Source organism: Bubalus kerabau, chromosome 9, assembly GCF_029407905.1.
Source record: "Bubalus kerabau isolate K-KA32 ecotype Philippines breed swamp buffalo chromosome 9, PCC_UOA_SB_1v2, whole genome shotgun sequence".
Taxonomy (NCBI): domain Eukaryota; kingdom Metazoa; phylum Chordata; class Mammalia; order Artiodactyla; family Bovidae; genus Bubalus; species Bubalus kerabau.
The window spans coordinates 47,184,376-47,203,868 of NC_073632.1; the positions used below are offsets into that span (position 1 = coordinate 47,184,376).

The 19,493-nt window shown below is 42.4% G+C and overlaps 1 protein-coding gene across 1 annotated transcript in view; it reads right to left on the reverse strand.

Annotated features, from left to right (window-relative positions):
- SLC16A10 (solute carrier family 16 member 10) overlaps window positions 1-16,427 on the reverse strand; it is a 116,723-nt gene extending 100,296 nt beyond the window's left edge. The window contains exon 1 of the mRNA XM_055535180.1: window positions 15,909-16,427. Coding sequence (XP_055391155.1) covers window positions 15,909-16,245 — 337 coding nt within the window. The 5' untranslated portion in view covers window positions 16,246-16,427. The remainder of the gene's footprint in view (window positions 1-15,908) is intronic.
- Between the last annotated feature and the right edge of the window lie 3,066 nt (window positions 16,428-19,493).

The following is a 19,493-nucleotide window of genomic DNA, read 5'->3' on the forward strand; positions in this document are numbered from 1 at the left end:
CAAATGCCAATAGTCTCAGAAGACATGGAAAACTGAAGGTGGGGCAGAAACTAAGTCTTGGGACTAAGTTTTGAAAATACTTAATACAATGATAATAAAAAATACAATCTAAACTTTCAAAAGTTGCAAGTCTTAGAGAAATCTAAATGCTGAAAAGATTTTAAGGATGAAGTTTTGTTACTTTTAAATAAGATGATTTCAATGGAAACCAACTAAGCTACCTAGGGGCAGCCTCTGGCACCCCACTCCAGTACTCTTGCCTGGAAAATCCCATGGATGGAGGAGCCTGGAAGGCTGTAGTCCATGGGGTCGCTAAGAGTCGGACACGACTGAACGACTTCACTTTCACTTTTCCCTTTCCTGCATTGGAGAAGGAAATGGCAACCCACTCCAGTGTTCTTGCCTGGAGAATCCCAGGGACGGGGGAGCCTGGTGGGCTGCCGTCTATGGGGTTGCACAGAGTCGGACACGACTGAAGTGACTTAGCAGCATTATTATATCACATTCCTCTTAAAGACACAGGCTGTTTCCAAAGCTCTACCTCTGGCCTCAGCTTTGCTCTGAGGCTCCAGGTTCACATTTCCAGTTACCTGCTTGACATCATCGCCTGATGTCCTCTGGCATTTCACAATCACGTCTAACAGCTTGAGTCAGCCTTTCCCTATCAACTCCTCCTCTGCACGCTCCTGGTCCTGTCAGTGGCGCCATCCAGCACTGTCTGCACCATTTGTAGGGCCAAGTACAAAACAAAAAAGTGGGGCTCCTAGTTCAAAATTCAGACACAGTCCCCAAGCGAAGGCATCATCTCAGTTTCCATGACGCTGTCCACACCCATCACTTGCCAGACTACTTGATCTGTCTTTTCAAGTGTCTCGCATCTACCCCTCCCTGCCCACTTCCATCACTGAGCTGGCTCTCAGCCAAGAGCTCTAAAATTGATGTTCCTCTTTCTTTCCCTCAGAAACCCAGTCATGATTCTCAAGGCATACTTATCAGAAATCCTTGGAATCTCCTCATTGCCTATTAAATCACATCCAAACTTCTTAACTTGGCACTTAAATCTTCCCATCCCCATTCTTTCCAGGCCTGATCTTCTGGGGGCTTTCCTCTATAAATCCTGGGCTCCAGCCAAACCAAATTCTTTGTCATTTATTTAAAGAGCCCAGTGTGTTGCTGAGTATAATGAACCTGGATCCTGACCCCAGAGACTGAATTCAAATCCACCCTCAGTTGCCCATCTGAAACATGAGGCTCATAACAGCCATTATCCCACAGGATCAATAAAGCAATAAAAAACATACAGTAAGACATTTACTATTAGTGTGTACCCATCCCAGGGATGCCTATTCTGCTAAATCTGCTGAAGAAAATTACCAATCCTTTGAAGTCTTAACTCAAAAGCTACCTCCCAAATGCCTTCCCTGATCATCTCAGTCAGAAGCCATTTTGCCTTCCCCTAAAATCCAATACCACGTTTGCTGCTGCTGCTGCTGCTGCTACTAAGTCACTTCAGTCGAGTCCGACTCTGTGCAACCCCATAGATGGCAGCCCACCAGGCTCCCCCGTCCCTAGGATTCTCCAGGCAAGAACACTGGAGTGGGTTGCCATTTCCTTCTCCAATGCATGAAAGTGAAAAGTGAAAGTGAAGTTGTTCAGTCATGTCCGATTCTTAGTGACCCCATGGACTGCAAAGAGTCGGACACGACTGAGCGACTGAACTGAACTGAACGTGGACCGCAGCCTACCAGGCTCCTCCATCCATGGGATTTTCCAGGCAAGAGTACTGGAGTGGGGTGCCACTGCCTTCTCCGAATACCATGTTTATGCCACATTTAACATGGGTGGCATACTCTCTCCAAGTTACTCATGTACACAGCATTTTGTCTTTCCTCATAACCTCCCAAGAGTATGGAATATGCCAAATTCCTTTCTGTTTCTTGCATGGCCCTAATACATAGTTTATGCTCAAATGACTTTTACATCACTTTAAAAAATAAATCGTTTTAAAAATACACCCAAATTAATGAATTAAAGCTAATTCCATAGAATTAGCTGGGTCTGGAAGAGACTGAGGCAAGGCCACAGCACAGATGGAGAATGAGACAGGGCTGCTCGTGCAGACTCGAGCCTCTCAAGGCCAACGTGTCACCTAAAGCAGACACTAAGTCCTCACGGCCAAGCCTCTCAGATGGTTAATTTCCATCCTCACTCCCACCCCTACAAAAGGCCTTGATCAACACCTAGGCTGGGCTTAGAGCACAGAGGAAAGGGAACAGGGGCCTGCCTCACCTGCAAGGTGTGTCACCTGAGAATCTAAGGGCCAGGATAATCTCAGGCCTTTCTAGTGTTCCCACCGGTGGTTAAGAAAGCTTTACTCTAATATTTTCACTGGTAGGTGTCCTCTTGTATTTCCAGATGTCATTTACTGCTTCTAAAGGGCTCAAAAACTGGGAAAATACACTGCCCTAAAAGCAAGGAAATATGACTTCAACTAATTTTTAAAAATACCACTAGCAATTATCAAAGTAGCAAATATTAATAAAAATAAAACCTAACATTGGTAGGGTTTTCAGGAAGTCAGTATACCACTGGGGCACAGTAAACAGATTCCAGTTCTCTAAAAGACAGTTTGACAATGGGAGGGCATGGCAATCTACTCCAGTATTCTTGCCTGGAGACTCCCCATGGACAGAGTCAATGGAGTCGCAGAGAGTCAGACACTACTGAGCAACTAAGCCCAACAAACGTTATTATAAAGTTGTTCATGACCTTTGAACGAGTAATCTCACTTTGGGACATATATGCAATGAAAGCAATTCAAAAAAGGGGGAAAGAATTTGTTCAAAGATGTATATAGATATGCCATTTACATTTCATAACACAGCCCGCACTTCAAACACCCAGCAAAGGAGGCTCAGCTGAGTAATCTAGGGTAGAGCAGTATGATAGCTGAATGTCACATTTACTGAAAACATGAAGCAGTTTTCACTATCTGATAAAGAAAAATGTACCTTAAAAGGAATGTCCACTGAGAAACAGAAACAAAATATTCACATATAACTCTACAAATCCTTATTTCCAATTCTGAAATTCCAAACCCAAAGTCTTCAAGATAGCATCAATACTCACTTGGAAGTAAAACAGGACCTGAACTGACATGAAGCTACTTATGGTCTCTATTTGTCCCAATTACTCTGAACAGGCATACTTTTTTTGCAAAAACATCTATTAGATTACAGGGTGCTGCCTCAGACTCCGGGAGTGGGGAGGAGTGTGTTTTTAAAAAAAAAACCACACATGTGTATGAACCTGGTTTTTTTTTTAATCCAAAAAATTCTGACCTCAAAACACATATGGCCCCAAGAGTTCCAGATAAGGGATTGTAGCTCTGTACTAATGACATCAGTTGTAAATTTAAAGAGTTCAGGTTTGGTATTCCTTGACTTTGTTGAAAAAAGTTTTTGAAAGGAGTGCATTCTCTCAGGAATATTCCTTATAGTGCTATATCTGCAGGAGTGTATGAAAAGACAAACCATATCCCTCTCCAAATAATTACAATTCCAAACCAATCAAACTGAACTCATCATAATTTCTTTTTGCTTGGATTCAAGAAGATTTCACATTTCTGGAAAAGAGTCAGTCTCCTGTTCTACTGAGCATCACTTACAGACACAAGTTTGTTGAAAGAAATGATAAACACATTTTATAAAGAACACTGAGCTAAAATTTAAGTCATTTAAAAGCATTACTTTAAAGCTTTTAGTTTAAATGATCATTTAATATGTAACCATTTTTCCCAAGTTGTTTTTTTTTTCTGATGGCAACACATGTGTCTCTGAGACTTTTTTTCTGGTGGCCAGCAACAAAATGTGGGGAAATGCTCTATTTGCCTTTGCCCCCATATAAGCAGCCTGTGTACCATATATACGTAAGAACCACCAAACAAGAGGATTTTAGATTAGTAATTATATAATATTCTGGATATAATTATGCATATAAACACAAACATTCATCTATTATTTCTTCTGACCCTCCTCAAGTCCCTCTACACACCCCCCCCAAAAAGAGATACATTAATAAGAATTCCATGTGCCACATCTGTGTGGGGCTTAGGTGTGATTAGCACTAGTCTTAGCAACTGTCCATCTGACATTAAATATCTCCATTTTGATCCAAAACAAAACGTGGTCAAATAATGTTGTTGTTGTTGTTGTTGAGTCACTCAGTCGTGTCCGACTCCTTGCAACCCCATGGACTGTAGCCCGCCAGGCTCCTCTGTCCATGGGATTTTCCAGGCAAGAAAAACTGGAGTGGATTGCCATTTCCTTGATGTGATTTAAAATCAGTTCTCTGGGACTTATCTGGTGGTCCAGTGGTTAAGACTCTGAACTTCCAATGCAGGCGGCCTGGGTTTGATTCCTGGTCAGGGAACTAAGATAACCCAGGCTGCAGGCTGTGGCCAAAAAAAAAAACCTTTCTTCCTAATCTGTTCATATATGATTAACAAAAGATTTTCATTATAAAAATAAAATCAGTTCCATTTATCAGTTCTAGACTATTCCATAATTAACATTTTTATCTTGAGAAGAAAGAGACAAAACCTAACAATTACAATCAAAATGCCATATATCTATCATTTACTCCTATAAAACCACTTAATCTTTGGGCAAGTTTACTATTACAGTCATTTAAGTTAATATTCTAATGTTAATAGTTATTAATATTTTTACTATTATAAAAGCAACACTTGTTCAACAAAGCAAAACTAAAAGCTACAGATAAAACAGAAAGAAACCGAAAAGCCTGGCAGCGGGAGATAACTTCGGAGTTGTGGAATTGTTGCCCAAGTTCAGGTGTTACAGTGCTAAACAACAACAAGGGCAACCTTCTGCCCCATCTGCGCTAAAACGTCAATTAACTCTGTGGAATGCCCTTGTTTAAACAACCATTGACAAATGTGAATCCTTTGAGATGCTGCCATTTGAAATTGGAACGTAAACTCAAAACTAATAAAAAGGATAATTAAACAAGATGAAAAGGTTTTCACTATTAAAACCAGTCACCAGACTAACCCTCTTGACTTTGGCATTAATACCTATCTACCCAGAAAAGTCAATAAATACATCTGTTTAATGAGTAGTGGTTTTCTACTCTCATGAAACGTATTTCAGAACTGGTTTTTGGATCGCGTCTAAGTTGGTCACAAGACTAAATAAAGTTTTTACTTTCTGAACACATGCAGAGCACTGTTGCAATTTACTCCTCAGCCAAAAAAAATGGGTAACAGCTGAACCACAGATCAATGCACCTTTCCCTGAGTTTTATACACTAATTTAACCACTGACCTTTCATTTGGACTTAACTAATGATAGAAAAGCATGCCCTGAACTCAATTCAAAACTCCAGTTACTGATTCTCAAGTTGGGTGGCTGTAGGAGGAAGGCAGGCTGGTTCCCCCTTACTAATAAGAGCAGATCTAAGAGGCACACTTAGTTTTGAAAAGCATATTCACTATTATAACTTTGTCTTTAAAAACAAACAAACAAAAAAGAGTCCTAGGGAATTCCCTGGGAGTCCAGCGGTTAGGACTGGGCGCCTTCACAGAGCTGGCCCAGGAACTAACAGCCTGCATGCCTTGAGGTGCAACTAAAAAAAAAAAAAGAATCCTAATTATAATAATGCCAGTAAAAGTAACGTGACAAAATCTTAGCTGGTGGAAAAACACAGAGAACGGCTTTATCTTCTGGGTATTGCTAAGTCACTTCAGTCGTGTCCGACTCTGTGCGACCCCATAGACGGCAGCCCACTAGGCTCCTCTGTCCCTGGGATTCTCCAGGCAAGAACACTGGAGTGGGTTGCCATTTCCTTCTCCAATGCATGAAAGTGAAAAGTGAAAGTGAAGTTGTTCAGTCATGTCCGATTCTTAGTGACCCCATGGGCTGCAGCCTACCAGGCTCCTCCGACCATGGGATTTTCCAGGCAAGAGTACTGGAGTGGGTTGCCATTGCCTTCTCCCTTCTGGGTATTAGGGAATCTCAAAAGGTAAATTAGGGTTAGGGTTAGGGTTGATTTTGATACACCTTTTGGAGGGGTGTATCAAAATTTTCAAGGGCTATGAGAAGACTTTTATGTTTGGGAACAAAAGGGTTAGAAACACTGCTTTAGTCCACATACATTATTTCAAATATTTATTTCATGCGTTTCCCCATAATTAAAACTTAGTGAAATGCAATAGCCAAGAAATGGAAACAATCTATCAATAAATACCCATTGACAGATAAATGCATAAAGGAGATGCAGTACATATATACAATGGAGTACTACGGAATGATGCTGAAGCTGAAACTCCAGTACTTTGGCCACCTCATGCAAAGAGTTGATTTATTAGAAAAGACCCTGATGCTGGGAGGGATTGGGGACAGGAGGAGAAGGGGATGACAGAGGATGAGATGGCTAGATGGCATCACCGACTCAATGGACGTGAGTCTGAGTGAACTCCGGGAGTTGGTGATGGACAAGGAGGCCTGGTGTGCTGCGATTCATCGGGTCGCAAAGAGTCAGACACGACTGAGCAACTGAACTGAACTCAACCATTAAAAAGAATGAAATAATGCCACTTGCAGCAACATGGACACAACTAGAGATTATCATACTAAGAGACATAAGTCAGAATGAGAAAGACAAATACCATGTGATATCACTCATATGTGGAATCTAAACTATGACACAAATGAACCTATCTATGCTGAAGCTCCAATACTTGGGCCACCTGATGTGAAGGTCTGACTCATTAGAAAAGACCCTGATGCTAGGAAAGGTTGAAGGCAGGAGAAGGGGATGATAGATGATGAGACGGCTGATGGCATCACCAACTCAACGGACATGAGTTTGAGCAGGCTCCAGCAGACAGTGAAGGACAGGGAGGTCTGGCGTGCTGCAGTCCATGGGGTCGCAAAGAGTCGGACATGACTGAGCGACTGAACGAAAACAACATGAAACAGACACACGGACATAAAGAACAGACTGCTGGTTGCCCAGGGGGAGGGCTTGAAGGAGCAGTGGAGTGAAAGGTTGAGGTTAGCAAATGGACGCTTTCATATACAGAATGAATAAACAACAAAGTCCTATGCAACACAGCAAACTACATTCAATATCCTATATCCTATGAGAAACCATAATGAAAAAGAATACTTTAAATATATAATGGAATCACTTTGTTATACAGCAGCAATTAACAACATTGTAAATCAACTATACTCCCATTTTTTTTTTAATTAGTGAAATGAAAAAAAAAGACTTCCAGCTGGGAATAAGGCAAGCCACCTCCTCAGTTCCCTGGCTCTAGTGCCTACAGGCAAGGTGGGATCCAGGCACTTTGCTGTTAGTGAAGATGGCTTAGCTGAAAAGGTTTGCTCACACGCAGGTGGTACAGAGATGACTAACAGCACTGCTCTCCTCCATTAACCCAGTCCTGGGTGGTGCTGCTACCCAGTTCCCAGAAGGGTTGGAGTTGCTCCTTCTAAAACACTGCCAATAAAAACACCCACAGTTCCTGCCCGGGTGCCAACAGGCTAGGTGGGTGCTCAGAGCTGGGCTGAGCCAATTGTAGAAGCAGGGTCTGGGGTTCAGCTTGTTTTTGTTAAGGTTTATTTATTTCACTTCAGAATGAGACCAGATCTCTAGCTGGGTTATGATAACTCTAAATGGGATGGGCTGGACGACCTCACAGGATTTCTGGTAGCCTGGGTAGGAAAAACTACATAGGTTCTAGAGAACATTTAGGTAAATACACAGAAAATAGTTTCAAGGGGATAAAAGGCCAGGACTCCACATCTCGAGACAACTTTAACAGAAGGACAGATTTTTGTCCAACATTCAACTTAATGAATGTAAATACTGATATCACGTGGCCCAACCTTAAATTGTGCAAGTTGCGACTTTATTATCTATAAATGAGGTAACGACACACTACAAGGCTACTCTAAAAAATAAAATCAAGTAACGTATATGAAAACCCTTCCTTTATGGTCTACACAAGATATGGGTTATCTTAAATAGAATGCTAGATTAGGATGGGTTGGAATTAGGTTCTCTGTCTTCCACTCTAAGCTGAATTCATAATTCATTTGAATTCATGCTACCCCCAAAACATCCCATGTGCATCAAAAACATAACAACAGTTGTAAAAAGGATTTTTTATCCCACAGCGGTGATCAAAAAAATAAAACAGCCAGGCCATTTTACCAGAATCTTATAAGGACCAACAACCACACTGAAGAGAGGAAGTGGCACACACAGAGGCAAAGAAGCAAGGCAGATTTGGTAAAGTGCAAAACCTCCTCCGCCTACGCTGGAGTGTAAAGTCCAAGAAGGGAGAGTGTCTTCCTTCCTTCCACTGGTGGTCCAGTGGTTAGGACTCCGTGCTCCCATTGCAGGGGGTCTGGGATCTATCCCTAGTCAGGGAACTAAGATGCCACATGCTGTGCAAGAAGGGAGAGCGGTGAGCAAGGTTACAGGGTCAGGCAAGGGCCAGTGCTCAAACGACTCTGGTTTTCCCAGAATTAATGGGTATCACTGATGGCTTTTAAACAGAAAAATGATATGGTCTAATGTTCTAGAAAAATCACTCATGTGTCTAAACTGAGGACCAGTAGACCCGTTAATGGGTTTTGACAGTAATTGAGGCCAAAAGTAATAAAGGCACAAATTAATGCAAGGCACTAAAGGATAAGATGGGGATTGACTAATGAGGCATTAAGGAGGTAAACACAAAAGGACCTTGTCTGATTTAACAAAATAGGAAAGAGAAGAAATAAGAAATTAGGATGGAGTCCAGGTTTTTGAGGTGAGCAACCAGAGGTGTTATACACTAAGAGAATTCAGAAGGAAGGCTACATCTACCCACAGTGACCTGAGATTTTTGATGGTATGATGTGGGGTGGCTAAAAAATGAGTTCATTTTAGTTCAGTATGATACACTTGGGGCTTCCTGGTGGCTCAGTGGCAAAGAATCCACCTGCCAAGGCAAGAGACTTGGGGTTCGATCCCTGGGTCAGGAAGATCCCCTGGAAAAGGAAATGGCAACTCACTCCTGTATTCTTGCCTGGGAAATCCCATGGACAGAGAGCCTGGCGGGCTGCAGTCAACAGGGCTGCAAAACAGTTGGTCACAACTTAGCAACTAAACAACAATATACCTGTGCATCCAAATGGAATTTTCCAGAAATAGGTAACATGGGTCCTGAACACAAAGAAATTTGGAAATAACAACCCCAAGATAGTGGTTTGAGCCACAGGTCATATGAGACACCCAGGGGAGGCAGGAAGAGTGAAGCAGGCACATGGCCTGGGACTAAGTCTCAAGGAACTACCACATGGATGCAATAAGAACCGATACAACAAACCACATCAAGAGTACAGGATACAATTCCTTATAAAAGACACCTCAAAATCTCTCCCGAAATAATCCCTACACTATTTCTGGTTGAGTTGGTTCTTTTGGCAGTTAATTCTTCTGATAAAAATCCCATGATAAAACACCACAGGAATACTCATTGTTGTACTTAAGCAGAATTCACTATACACTCTTTACACTTTTCACGTTTTACACTTTTATGCTAAGGGCTTTATTTTGGTGGAAAAACCTGTTTGCATAACTAACCATTTCTGTGTTATAAGAAAGTTTCTAAATTCAGAAACATTCTGGAAATGGAGTATGAAATGCTCATACCATGCTCATTTCTTTCCAAAATTCTGAACTATTTTTGTGGTCTAACAACTTATTTCAACAGGCAGTTTAGATTAATTCATGGAATATAAAGTTGAATGTTTTAAGATGGAAAAGAATGAAGCAAATTCAAGCCTCATAACATGTGCCATAAGAGAGTTTTCTTGGCTTTTCAACCTCTCTTTGAGTGCAAATAAGAGTCAGGCATTTTCCTTATAGTGGAAAATGTGTACAGTATGGGACCACAAATCAGATAATTTGTTCACTGTAACCATCTTAACAAAGCACCACTACTAAAAAACTTTCCTGTAACACAGAAATGGTTAGTTATGCAGACTGGTTTTTCCATCAAAAACAAAGTCCTTTAGCATAAAAACCAGACATAGAAGTTCAGTTCTGAACTATAGCCAAAACCTCCTGTAAGTTCAGGTGTAGCACACAACTGCAGCATATATTTAAGTATCAGCATAATATCAGTATGTAAATGCAAAAACTTTAAAAAAAAAAAAAAAAAAGAAAAAGAAACCTTTAGGAAAAACGGACTGACTTAAAAATTTCAGAGGTGCCAGTAAGAGTATGTTGAGGACTTCCCTGGTGGCACAGTGGATTAAAATCTGCCTGCCAATGCAGGGCACACAGGTGTGATCCCTTGTCCAGGAAGATTCCACATGCTGCGGAACAACTAAGCCCGATCGCCACAACTACTGAGCCCGCGCTCTACAGCCACAAGTAAAGAGCCCATGTGCTGCAACTATTGAAGCCCGTGAGCCCTAGAGCCTGTGCTCGGTAGCAAGAGAAGCCACCACAATGAGAAGACCTCGTACCGCAACAAAGAGTAGCCCCCACTTGCCGCAACTAGAAAAAGCCTGCACCAGAGCCACACCAAAGCAACAGAGACCCAGGGCAGTCAAAAACAAATAAATGAATAAAGACAAAAAAAAAAAAAGGCTATGTTGAGAGGTGCTGCAAGATGCATCCATCCCTAAATGCTACTAAAAATCCTACTTTGTGGTTACGACCATCTAAAGAGCAATCTCCTTCCATATGGGAAAGGTAAAGTTGTATTAAAGATGATAACCAAAGACCTTTTTGATAGCCCATTTTCCTTTAAAACTACTGAATTTTTTTAATACCTTGATTTGTACTTGGAATATCCAAAAGAAGATGATAATGTGCACTGTTTCCCAAACTTATTTAACCACAAGCCTCTATGTTAAAGAAAGGCTATTAAAGAACACATTCTCGGAATTACTGGAAATAGTAGGGGTCTTCTTGACTCAGCCTCTGTACCAGAGTGACATAATTTCTTCAAAAGAATATCATTAGTGACCTTAAATGCTGATTCTGAAAACATACATGTTTTAAATAGATGTTTCTAAATATCAACATACCACTAAAGTATTTTTACTTTTTCCAAGAAGAAAGCAGATAAGTAAACTAGACTAATACCCTAGTAAGATCCCAGAGAGCGTTCTTTTAGAGCACTAAAAGAACCCTAGAATCTTTTTCAGTTTCATGAAAAAACTAAAAATAGGTTTTCCAATAATTATAATTTCTAAATTATAATTGTAAGTTGTAATTTCTAAGGGAAAACAATGTTCCAGTTAACTGTAGTTATCTGTTTTAGTTTTCCCAAAAGTGTATGATCTCCCCCCACCTGGGCAAGAAGCAGGCACATATGAACAGATAAATCTTAGATGAAGAGAGACAACTCAAGCTCATCTTGCTCCCTCTGATGGCCCTTTCTAACACAGCAGTAAGTGCAAGGCATATCTCTGAATGCCATGTCATCAGCAGCCAGGATAACGTGATGGGGCTGTGATGCACTCCACCGGAGTTCAGCTTTCTTCCCCTTTCCAAAGTCTTAATTTCACAAAACAAGATCTACTGCCACAGGGAAAGAGGCCATCAAACGTTTTTCCCAGCCTCCACCATTCGTGGGAATTTCCTTAGACTTTCAGCCTCTTAATCTCCCCAAGCCTGTGTCCTGGTATATTGCAAAGAGAAATATTCTATTTATTTCTGTATCCCACAGCAGATCAAAAGCTCCTTGGGGACAGCTGACCTTGTCTCTCTCAATTACCTCCTTCTATGCCCAGCGCAGAGGGTGTCAAATACTGGGTAAACATTTGTAGAATGAATGAGAAGTAACATTAAGATGTGTAAACTCACTTATATCTTAGTGTGAATGAATTTCTCCATGCCTGTTCCTGAGAAATTGTGGGAGGATCATCAGTGGCACAGAAAGAGATAAGAGAGCCTTGAAGAGAAAAAGTAAAGCCTGAGGAAGTCTCTTCTTCACTTAACATCTGGAAATACTGTCCTGCTATGGATCAGTCTAAAGGAGTCTGGTTCTTCAAAGGAAACTCCAGAGTCTGGCTTGAATGCCATAAGAAATTATCTTGCTTTCCAATGAACATCTCCCTATACTTCAAAAATCGTGGTTTTTTTTTGTTTTTTTTTTTTTTAATTTTGGCTGCACCACTCGACTTGCAGGATCTCAGTTCCCCAACCAGGGATTGAACTTGGAGCCACCACAGTGAAAGCGCTGAATCCTAATCACTAGATCACCAGGGAACTCCCAAAAATCTATTTCAATGAGACATTAACAACTGGCAATTGCTTACTGACAGCCAAGTGAGATCAAGAAACAGAGATCCTGATCTTTCAGACTTCTTTTCTAACTCCAGAATTCCTATATAGTTATCCATTTCTAAAGCTTGAATTAATCAAGCATAAAGAACAATGCATTACCAGAATGTTATCCAACCCGTGTAATATGATCAGTCGTTAAAAACCTAGCTTCTGGAGTCAGATAAACCTGAGGTTGAACCCTGGTGTCCACTGCTTACTTAATCTCCATAAGCCTGAGTCTCCACATCTGAAAAGAAAGATTAAATCGAGCCTATCTCATGCAGTCACACTAAGGTTTAAAATAGGAAAGCATGGAACGTGCTTAGCACTGGGCCTGGCACATGGGAGGTTCTCAAGCATCGGTGATGGTTATGAACCATCGTTTGGAAACCTAGGTTCCCATTCCACCGCCACCTCCCTGTGTAACCTTGAGCTTCTAACTACGAAGAAGCTAATGAGCACGTGGAGACAGAATGAACTGACCTTTAACGCTGGAATTATCAATCACGAACAAGGTAATAGAAAATGGACCAAAACTTTGAAAAATTAAGTCTTAAATAATTCCAGATCTGTTTTATGTTGTACCTGAAGCTAGCACACATTTGCTCACAGATGACTCAGCATTAGAATATCAAAATAAAAAACCTGAAGAGTCAAACTTCAAAGCAAGCATTCTCAAACCCTTCAGTACCTGTTGTTGATACAGACTTTATATGAAACACCTGTACGTATCTGTGTGCGAGAGAGTGCATGAGCAGAGGGAGATGGAGATGGACAGGGGGAAGAAGGGAGGGAGGAGGGAAGCAAGAGAGACACTAAATGAGGGACGAGACAGAGAAAGGGAAGAAGGGAAGGAGAGGCAGAAAGTGGGGGGAGAAAGAGAAAGAAAGAGAAAGGAGGGAGAGCTGGCAGAAGGGAGGGAAAAATGGAGGGAAAGACAGAAAGGGGGGGGGCAGGAATCTAAACATTAACTGGCGTAAAGGCTATCCAGTCTCCATTTTCTCACCAATGAGGTGACCTCAGACCTTAAAGTTTATCTGCTGTACATGTTTCACGCATCAACCAAGTACAAGTGCAGGCTGTTGTGCCATCTGGCTGGGGTGTTACACAGGGCCACTACAAGGGCACGGGCCCCTCTGCAGGAGTTAGATAAACAGCACCCAGAGCACAGGCTGGTTCTCAGTCAGCACTGACCCTGAGCCGCGCACCTGTGTGCAAGGGCGCAACCAACCACGTACGGCAGTCAGGCAGACCAAGCCTTCACTATGTACCGTGCACACCTGCATACCTGTCTGTGTAGTACACACCCACACATACGCAAACAAGACTGAAAAGCCATCAAGGCTGAGTAAATGAAGATATTCATCAAAACTGAAAATACAGAGTTTCAAAAAGTTGAAGAGAATGGGTCCCTGTGGCCTCCCTACCCTTCAGCTACCCAGAATTGGACTATCGTTGTCGCTGGGAATCTTTGGGACCAAAGAGAGACAGGCTTCGACATCATAAAACTCTTGATTCCTGATGAAGCTACGGTCTCTCCAGCAACTGCTTGCTTGCTCACTTGCTCTCTCTCAAAAAAATGAGTTAGGAAGGAGAAAAAAATAAGACTTTCCACAAACAACAATGGATCTACTCACCTGAGTTTGCAAAACCTGTAGTAGACAAATGAGTATTTTGTTTTGGTGTTCTGACTGCAATAAAAGTGTAATCCCAGGCAAGAATTTACTAAATGCTGAAAGAACTAGTCTTAAAATGTGGACTCTGAATTCTGCCTCAGTGCCCTTTTCTCTCCCAGATGCTGGCTACTCAGAGAGAAAATACACAAAGTTATTTTTGTTTACTACTGCATATGCATATCTATCCTGCCAAGCAAGTACATGATATTATATTTTGAACACTTTTGTACCTAGCTCTGTGACCTGAAGAACACAACAGCTTTAAAAGCTATTTAAGGAACAGAAATTCCAGGTTAAATATGGTACCTGATTCACATGTGCAAGGAGACAATGTACAAGAATATGCGTGGCAGCACTGTCTATGGTAATTTTGAAAGTAACCTAAATGTTTATTAAAGAAAGAATGCATATAAAGTATAATATATTCATACAATGGAAAACTAGGCATTAAAATGTAAAGGATTTAAGCTACCAGCTCATACTGTTATGGGGATAAACTGCAAACACAACACAAAGTAGAAGAAAAGATGCAGAACCACAGTATAATACTCTTTAATACAAGTCTTTAAAACTCCCAACATTACCTCTCCTTTAGAATTCGTTATAACAGACTAGCATTTTTTTTTTGTATGCACACTAAAGAGCTAAGGAAAACACACTAAAAATAATTGAAAATTAAAGTTAAAAAAAAAAAGGACCATATGTCACTGTTGTTTAGTCACTAAGTCATGTTTGACTCCTGTGGACTGTAGCCCACCAGGCTTCTCTGCCCACAGGATTTCCCAGGCAAGAATACTGGAGTGGGTTGCGATTTCCTTCTCCAGCGGATCTTCCCAACCCAGGGATGGAACCCGGGTGGGTCTCCTGCATTGGCATGTGGGTTCTTTACCACTGAGCCACCTGGGAAGCCCTCATTAACCACAGAGAGTTGCCCAAATGGCAAGGAGGGAGCATGTTTTAGTAATGTAAATCACCTGGCCCTTTAAATAAGATATGTTTCATCACCATTCTGGACTCATTAAAACACTTTATTTCAACAAGCTTCACTTTTCTCCCCTAAAAGGGGTTGATAACGCCTGCCTCGCAGGATGACATGAAATAATGCATGTAAAAGAGTTATACAGAAGGTCCTGGACTTGGTAGATCAGGTAATAATCATTTAAAGGGAAAAAATGTTGAGTCTGCACCTTTTTCATCTAATTTGGTATATGATTAAAAATGACAAAGAACACAACAGGAAAAGGGCAACCCTTCACCTTCCTCTTCCCAGTCCCTGATCTGGCTGCCTCCTATGCTTTCTATATTTAGCAGAGTGACACCCCCCTTCCCCCACCCCCCCCCCAAAAAAAAACCCAGCACGAAACCGTGTTTCCTTCAGAACTCCCGAGTCCTTGCAATACAGATCTTTCATCTCGCCAACTCCGCCTCCCCCCACCACACACAGTCCTCTGCAGCGCCGGGGGCAGAAGAACAAAAACCCAACCGTCACGGTCACGACAGAGATCGTAAAAATAACGGAGCGGTGTAACTAACTGGCTTTGGAAGGGTCTGTTTGTTTTCAAAAATTAAGAGAAAGTCTACCAGAGACTCAGCCTCTATCCTGCAGAAAGGGGAAGCAGGAAGATCTAAGCAAATAAGTTTTGTGACTTGTATCCAAATACAGTCCCTACATCTGGATTCAACACAAAGAGAGGCGCACGGAGGCCCCGGGAGCGGCAGGGCTGCTTTTGCAATTGGACAGACCCACCCCTCATACCCTTCACACACAGGGACCCGCAGGGGCGCACCAGGAGGCGCAGAAGCTCGCTCCACATGCGGGATGCATCCCGCGCCCATCCCCCGGGGCTGGCCGCGGCGGGCGCTGTGCCTCACCTGTCTTGAAGACCATCTTGTCATCGTCCTTGGACCCGAAGGTCTTCAGCATGGACACGAAGAGCACCCCGCAGGCGTTCTGGATGCCGAACACCGACCCATTGCACCACATGGCTGCTAGCATCACCAGCCAACCCCAGCCGCCCTCAGGGGGCTCAAGGGGCTCGGCGCCCACCGACCCACCCAGCTCTACTTCCACCTTCTCGGCCGCCGCCGCCTCCGGGCCGTCTAAGGGTCCCGCGCCGGGCAGCGGAGCGGCCCCCGGAGGCGCGGAGCCGGGCGGCTGCGCCTCGCTTGTCCCCCGCGCGGCGGCGGGCTCCTCCTGGGAGGGCACCATGGCCGGGGGCGGCCCCCTCGGGCGCCGGGGAGCGCGAGGGGCGCGAGTTCCCGGCGGGCTCGCGGAGGAGCCGCCGAGTTGGGCTGGCGGGCTAGCGAGGCCGAGGCGAAGGCGGTGGAGCCCACCGTGGGCGGGCGGCGGCCGGCTTACACTGGAACCTCCCGGTCTACAGCCCCGCACCCGGACTCAGCAGGAGGCCGGACCGCCAGCTCTTAAAGACGCCCCCCGCCCCACCCCCTGGGGGCGTGGTCGACTGCGGGACCTGCCCCGGAATCTCCTGATGATTGGGCTTCGGGAGAACGCGGGGGGCCCACCCCCTCCCGCGGCGCGCGACCCAGGTGCCTGCGGGTGGCTATATCTGCGCGCGCGCCTGCCGCCGGGCCTCCTCCTCTCCAGCGGGAGTCACAGATGTGTAGGTCACCCCGCCAGAAAGTGTTAACGGAAGGGGCACGTCTCCTCCTAGGTGCAGGCTACATTGGGTCATGGGGACCACAGAATGGGACCTTCTTTAGTCTCAGTCCGCTGACAGCCTGACCAGCAAACATTGTCCCTTTGTTTTCTTTTTGTTGTTGTTGTTTTCTGGCGTTCACCTCTAATTACTAATTATAATACATAAGATATATTATGCCAACTGCTGACTTAAAAAGGGAGTCAGAAAGATCAGAGGCCCTATTTAATTTCTCCTACATTCATATGTGATTTCCTATGAATACTTGGCATATTGAACAGGCTCATTTTGGAAGACACAGACTCTTATATCAGAGTCTTCAAGTAACAAACGTTTTTGACAGACATCTAGAAAACATTGCTTTTAAACTACAGCACAGTTGTTTGCACTTCAGACAAAAACTAGCACCTATATTCAACTTCTCTGTCTCCTTAAAGCATGAAACAACCATGTATGTAAAAGAAATGAATATTAACTAGTTGTATAATATTGGGCACAATTCTTAATTTCTCAGTCACTCAAATTCTTAACTTCAAAGTCAAAATATGCTAATTACTTTATGATGGAGTCCATAAATGAGTGTGATTGATCACATTTCTGCCCCTATCGGTTCAAAAACTAGTAGGAAGAAGTCCTAGGATAGAATAGGAGTGTCACATAATAAGTGTTACAATACATATACAACAAAGAGAAGTGGAATGGAGCCATTAAATTATCTTCAAAACATTAGAGAAAAGCTTCTACAGCAAACAGCCTTTGAGCTGAGCCCTGAATCATACTAGGAGCTTTCCTGGGCAAAGATAGAGGAAGAGTGTTCTAGGTAGAGAAGATAGCAGAAGCTAAGGGGAAGCAGGGTATGCTTGAGGAGCAGGGAACAAAAATCAAGCATAATATGTCTTAAGGATGGGATTAGAATGGTAAACGAAAGAATAGTCACACAAGTGCACAAAAATGAACATACAAGGATGTTATTCCACACTATTGGAAATAAAAAGTGGAAGCAAAAACATGCATCTATCTGTACTACATAACCACTAAAAGTTTTGAAATTCACCTCTGTTGACTTTGAAAGTTATAACATTTTATTGAGCAAAGAAAGCACATCTACACACACACACACAAAGGTATGGGTTATAGCACAAAATATAAAATAAATATCCATGATCTATATTGATATAAATAAATATCCATGATCTATATTGATACAAGTAAATGATTAAGTACATAAGTAAAAGGGGGAATAAATACCTCCATGCCTGATTGTCTTTCACCTTTTTGGAATGATGAATTCTCACTCTATCTTCAAGGCTTAACTCTAAAATGAAGTTACCTTTATCAGTTCTTCCTCCAGACTTCCATACTTTATTTAAACAGTTTTTGCAATCAGCTGCAGAGTGGTTTTCAGTCTCCTTAACTAGAGTAAGAATTTTCAGACAGCTCAGATGATGTCCCATGGAGCTTTGAACCATAGCACAATGCACAGTGTTGGGGCACAACAAATAATTGTTGCGCCAAATTGAATTGAATTTTTTTAAAAAATTAAAGAATCACAAAGCATTCAGTTGAGCATACCAACTTGGTCCCATATTTTCAGGTGGAATATTTTCAATACTTTTTAAACAACATGAATTTGTTTTCCAGTTGTAAAAGTAATACATGCTGGCTTTAGCAGTTACCATAAAATATAATAAAATTTTTAAAATGTATTATTGCACCACTCAAATAACCTCTTTAACATTTAATAGTTTTTAATTCTTTACATATTTATGGAAGATAGAGCATCCATTTTGTAACTACCATTATCGCATATTTCCCCTATAAAATATGGTATAGCATCATCCAAAAAATTATGAGTCTTTTTACCCTTAATGAAAATTGCTTCATCCAAGATAATGAACAAAACATAAAGAAGCCCAATGAGATGAGACTTTGCCATAGGCCATCTTCAAAGGTCCATTCGACTTAGATTTGTACATCTGCGAAGTAATTTACCAGTTAGCACATATTATGAATCTTCAGGATTTGCTCACAAAGCCACAAATCTACTGTTTCCTTACAGTCTTTCTGTTGTTGTTGTTTTCATTTTTACAAATTATTTTTTTTACTTTCTAAATGCATAGGTCTTGGTTGCCGCATGGGGGCTTTCTCTAGTCTCAGCAAGCAGGGGCTACTCTTCGTAGAGGTGCATAGGCTTCTCATTGTAGTGGCTTCTCTTATTGCAGAGCACAGACTCTAGGCTTCATTAGTTGCAGCTCAGGAGTTATGGCTGCCAGGCCCCAGAGCACTTGGGCTTCAGTAGTTTTGGCTCAAGAGCTCTATAGCGCAGGCTCAGTAGTTGTGGTTCATGGGCTTAGTTGCTCCGAGTCATATGGGATCTTCCAGGACAGGAATGGAACCCATGTCCAACGGGTTCTTATCCAACTTTACCACCAGGGAAGTGTCCTATATTTTTAAATAAAATCGGAATTACAATGTTGTGGACTGACTCTTTACCTCCCTGCCAAAAAAAATCATATTGAAGCCCTAATCCCCAGTACCTGGGAACATGACTATATTTGGAGATGTGGCCTATATTAAAGGTAATTAAGTTAGAATGAGGCCATTTGAGTGGACCCTAAACCAATCTGACTGATGTCCTTATAAGAAGAAGAGATTGGGACACAGAAAGACACCAGTGAACGGCCATGTGAAGTCACAGGAGGAAGACAGCCATCTGCAAGCCAAGGAGAGAGGCCTCAGAAGAAACAAACCAATAAAAAGCGCTGCTGACACCTTGACCTTAGACTTCTAGCCTCCAGAA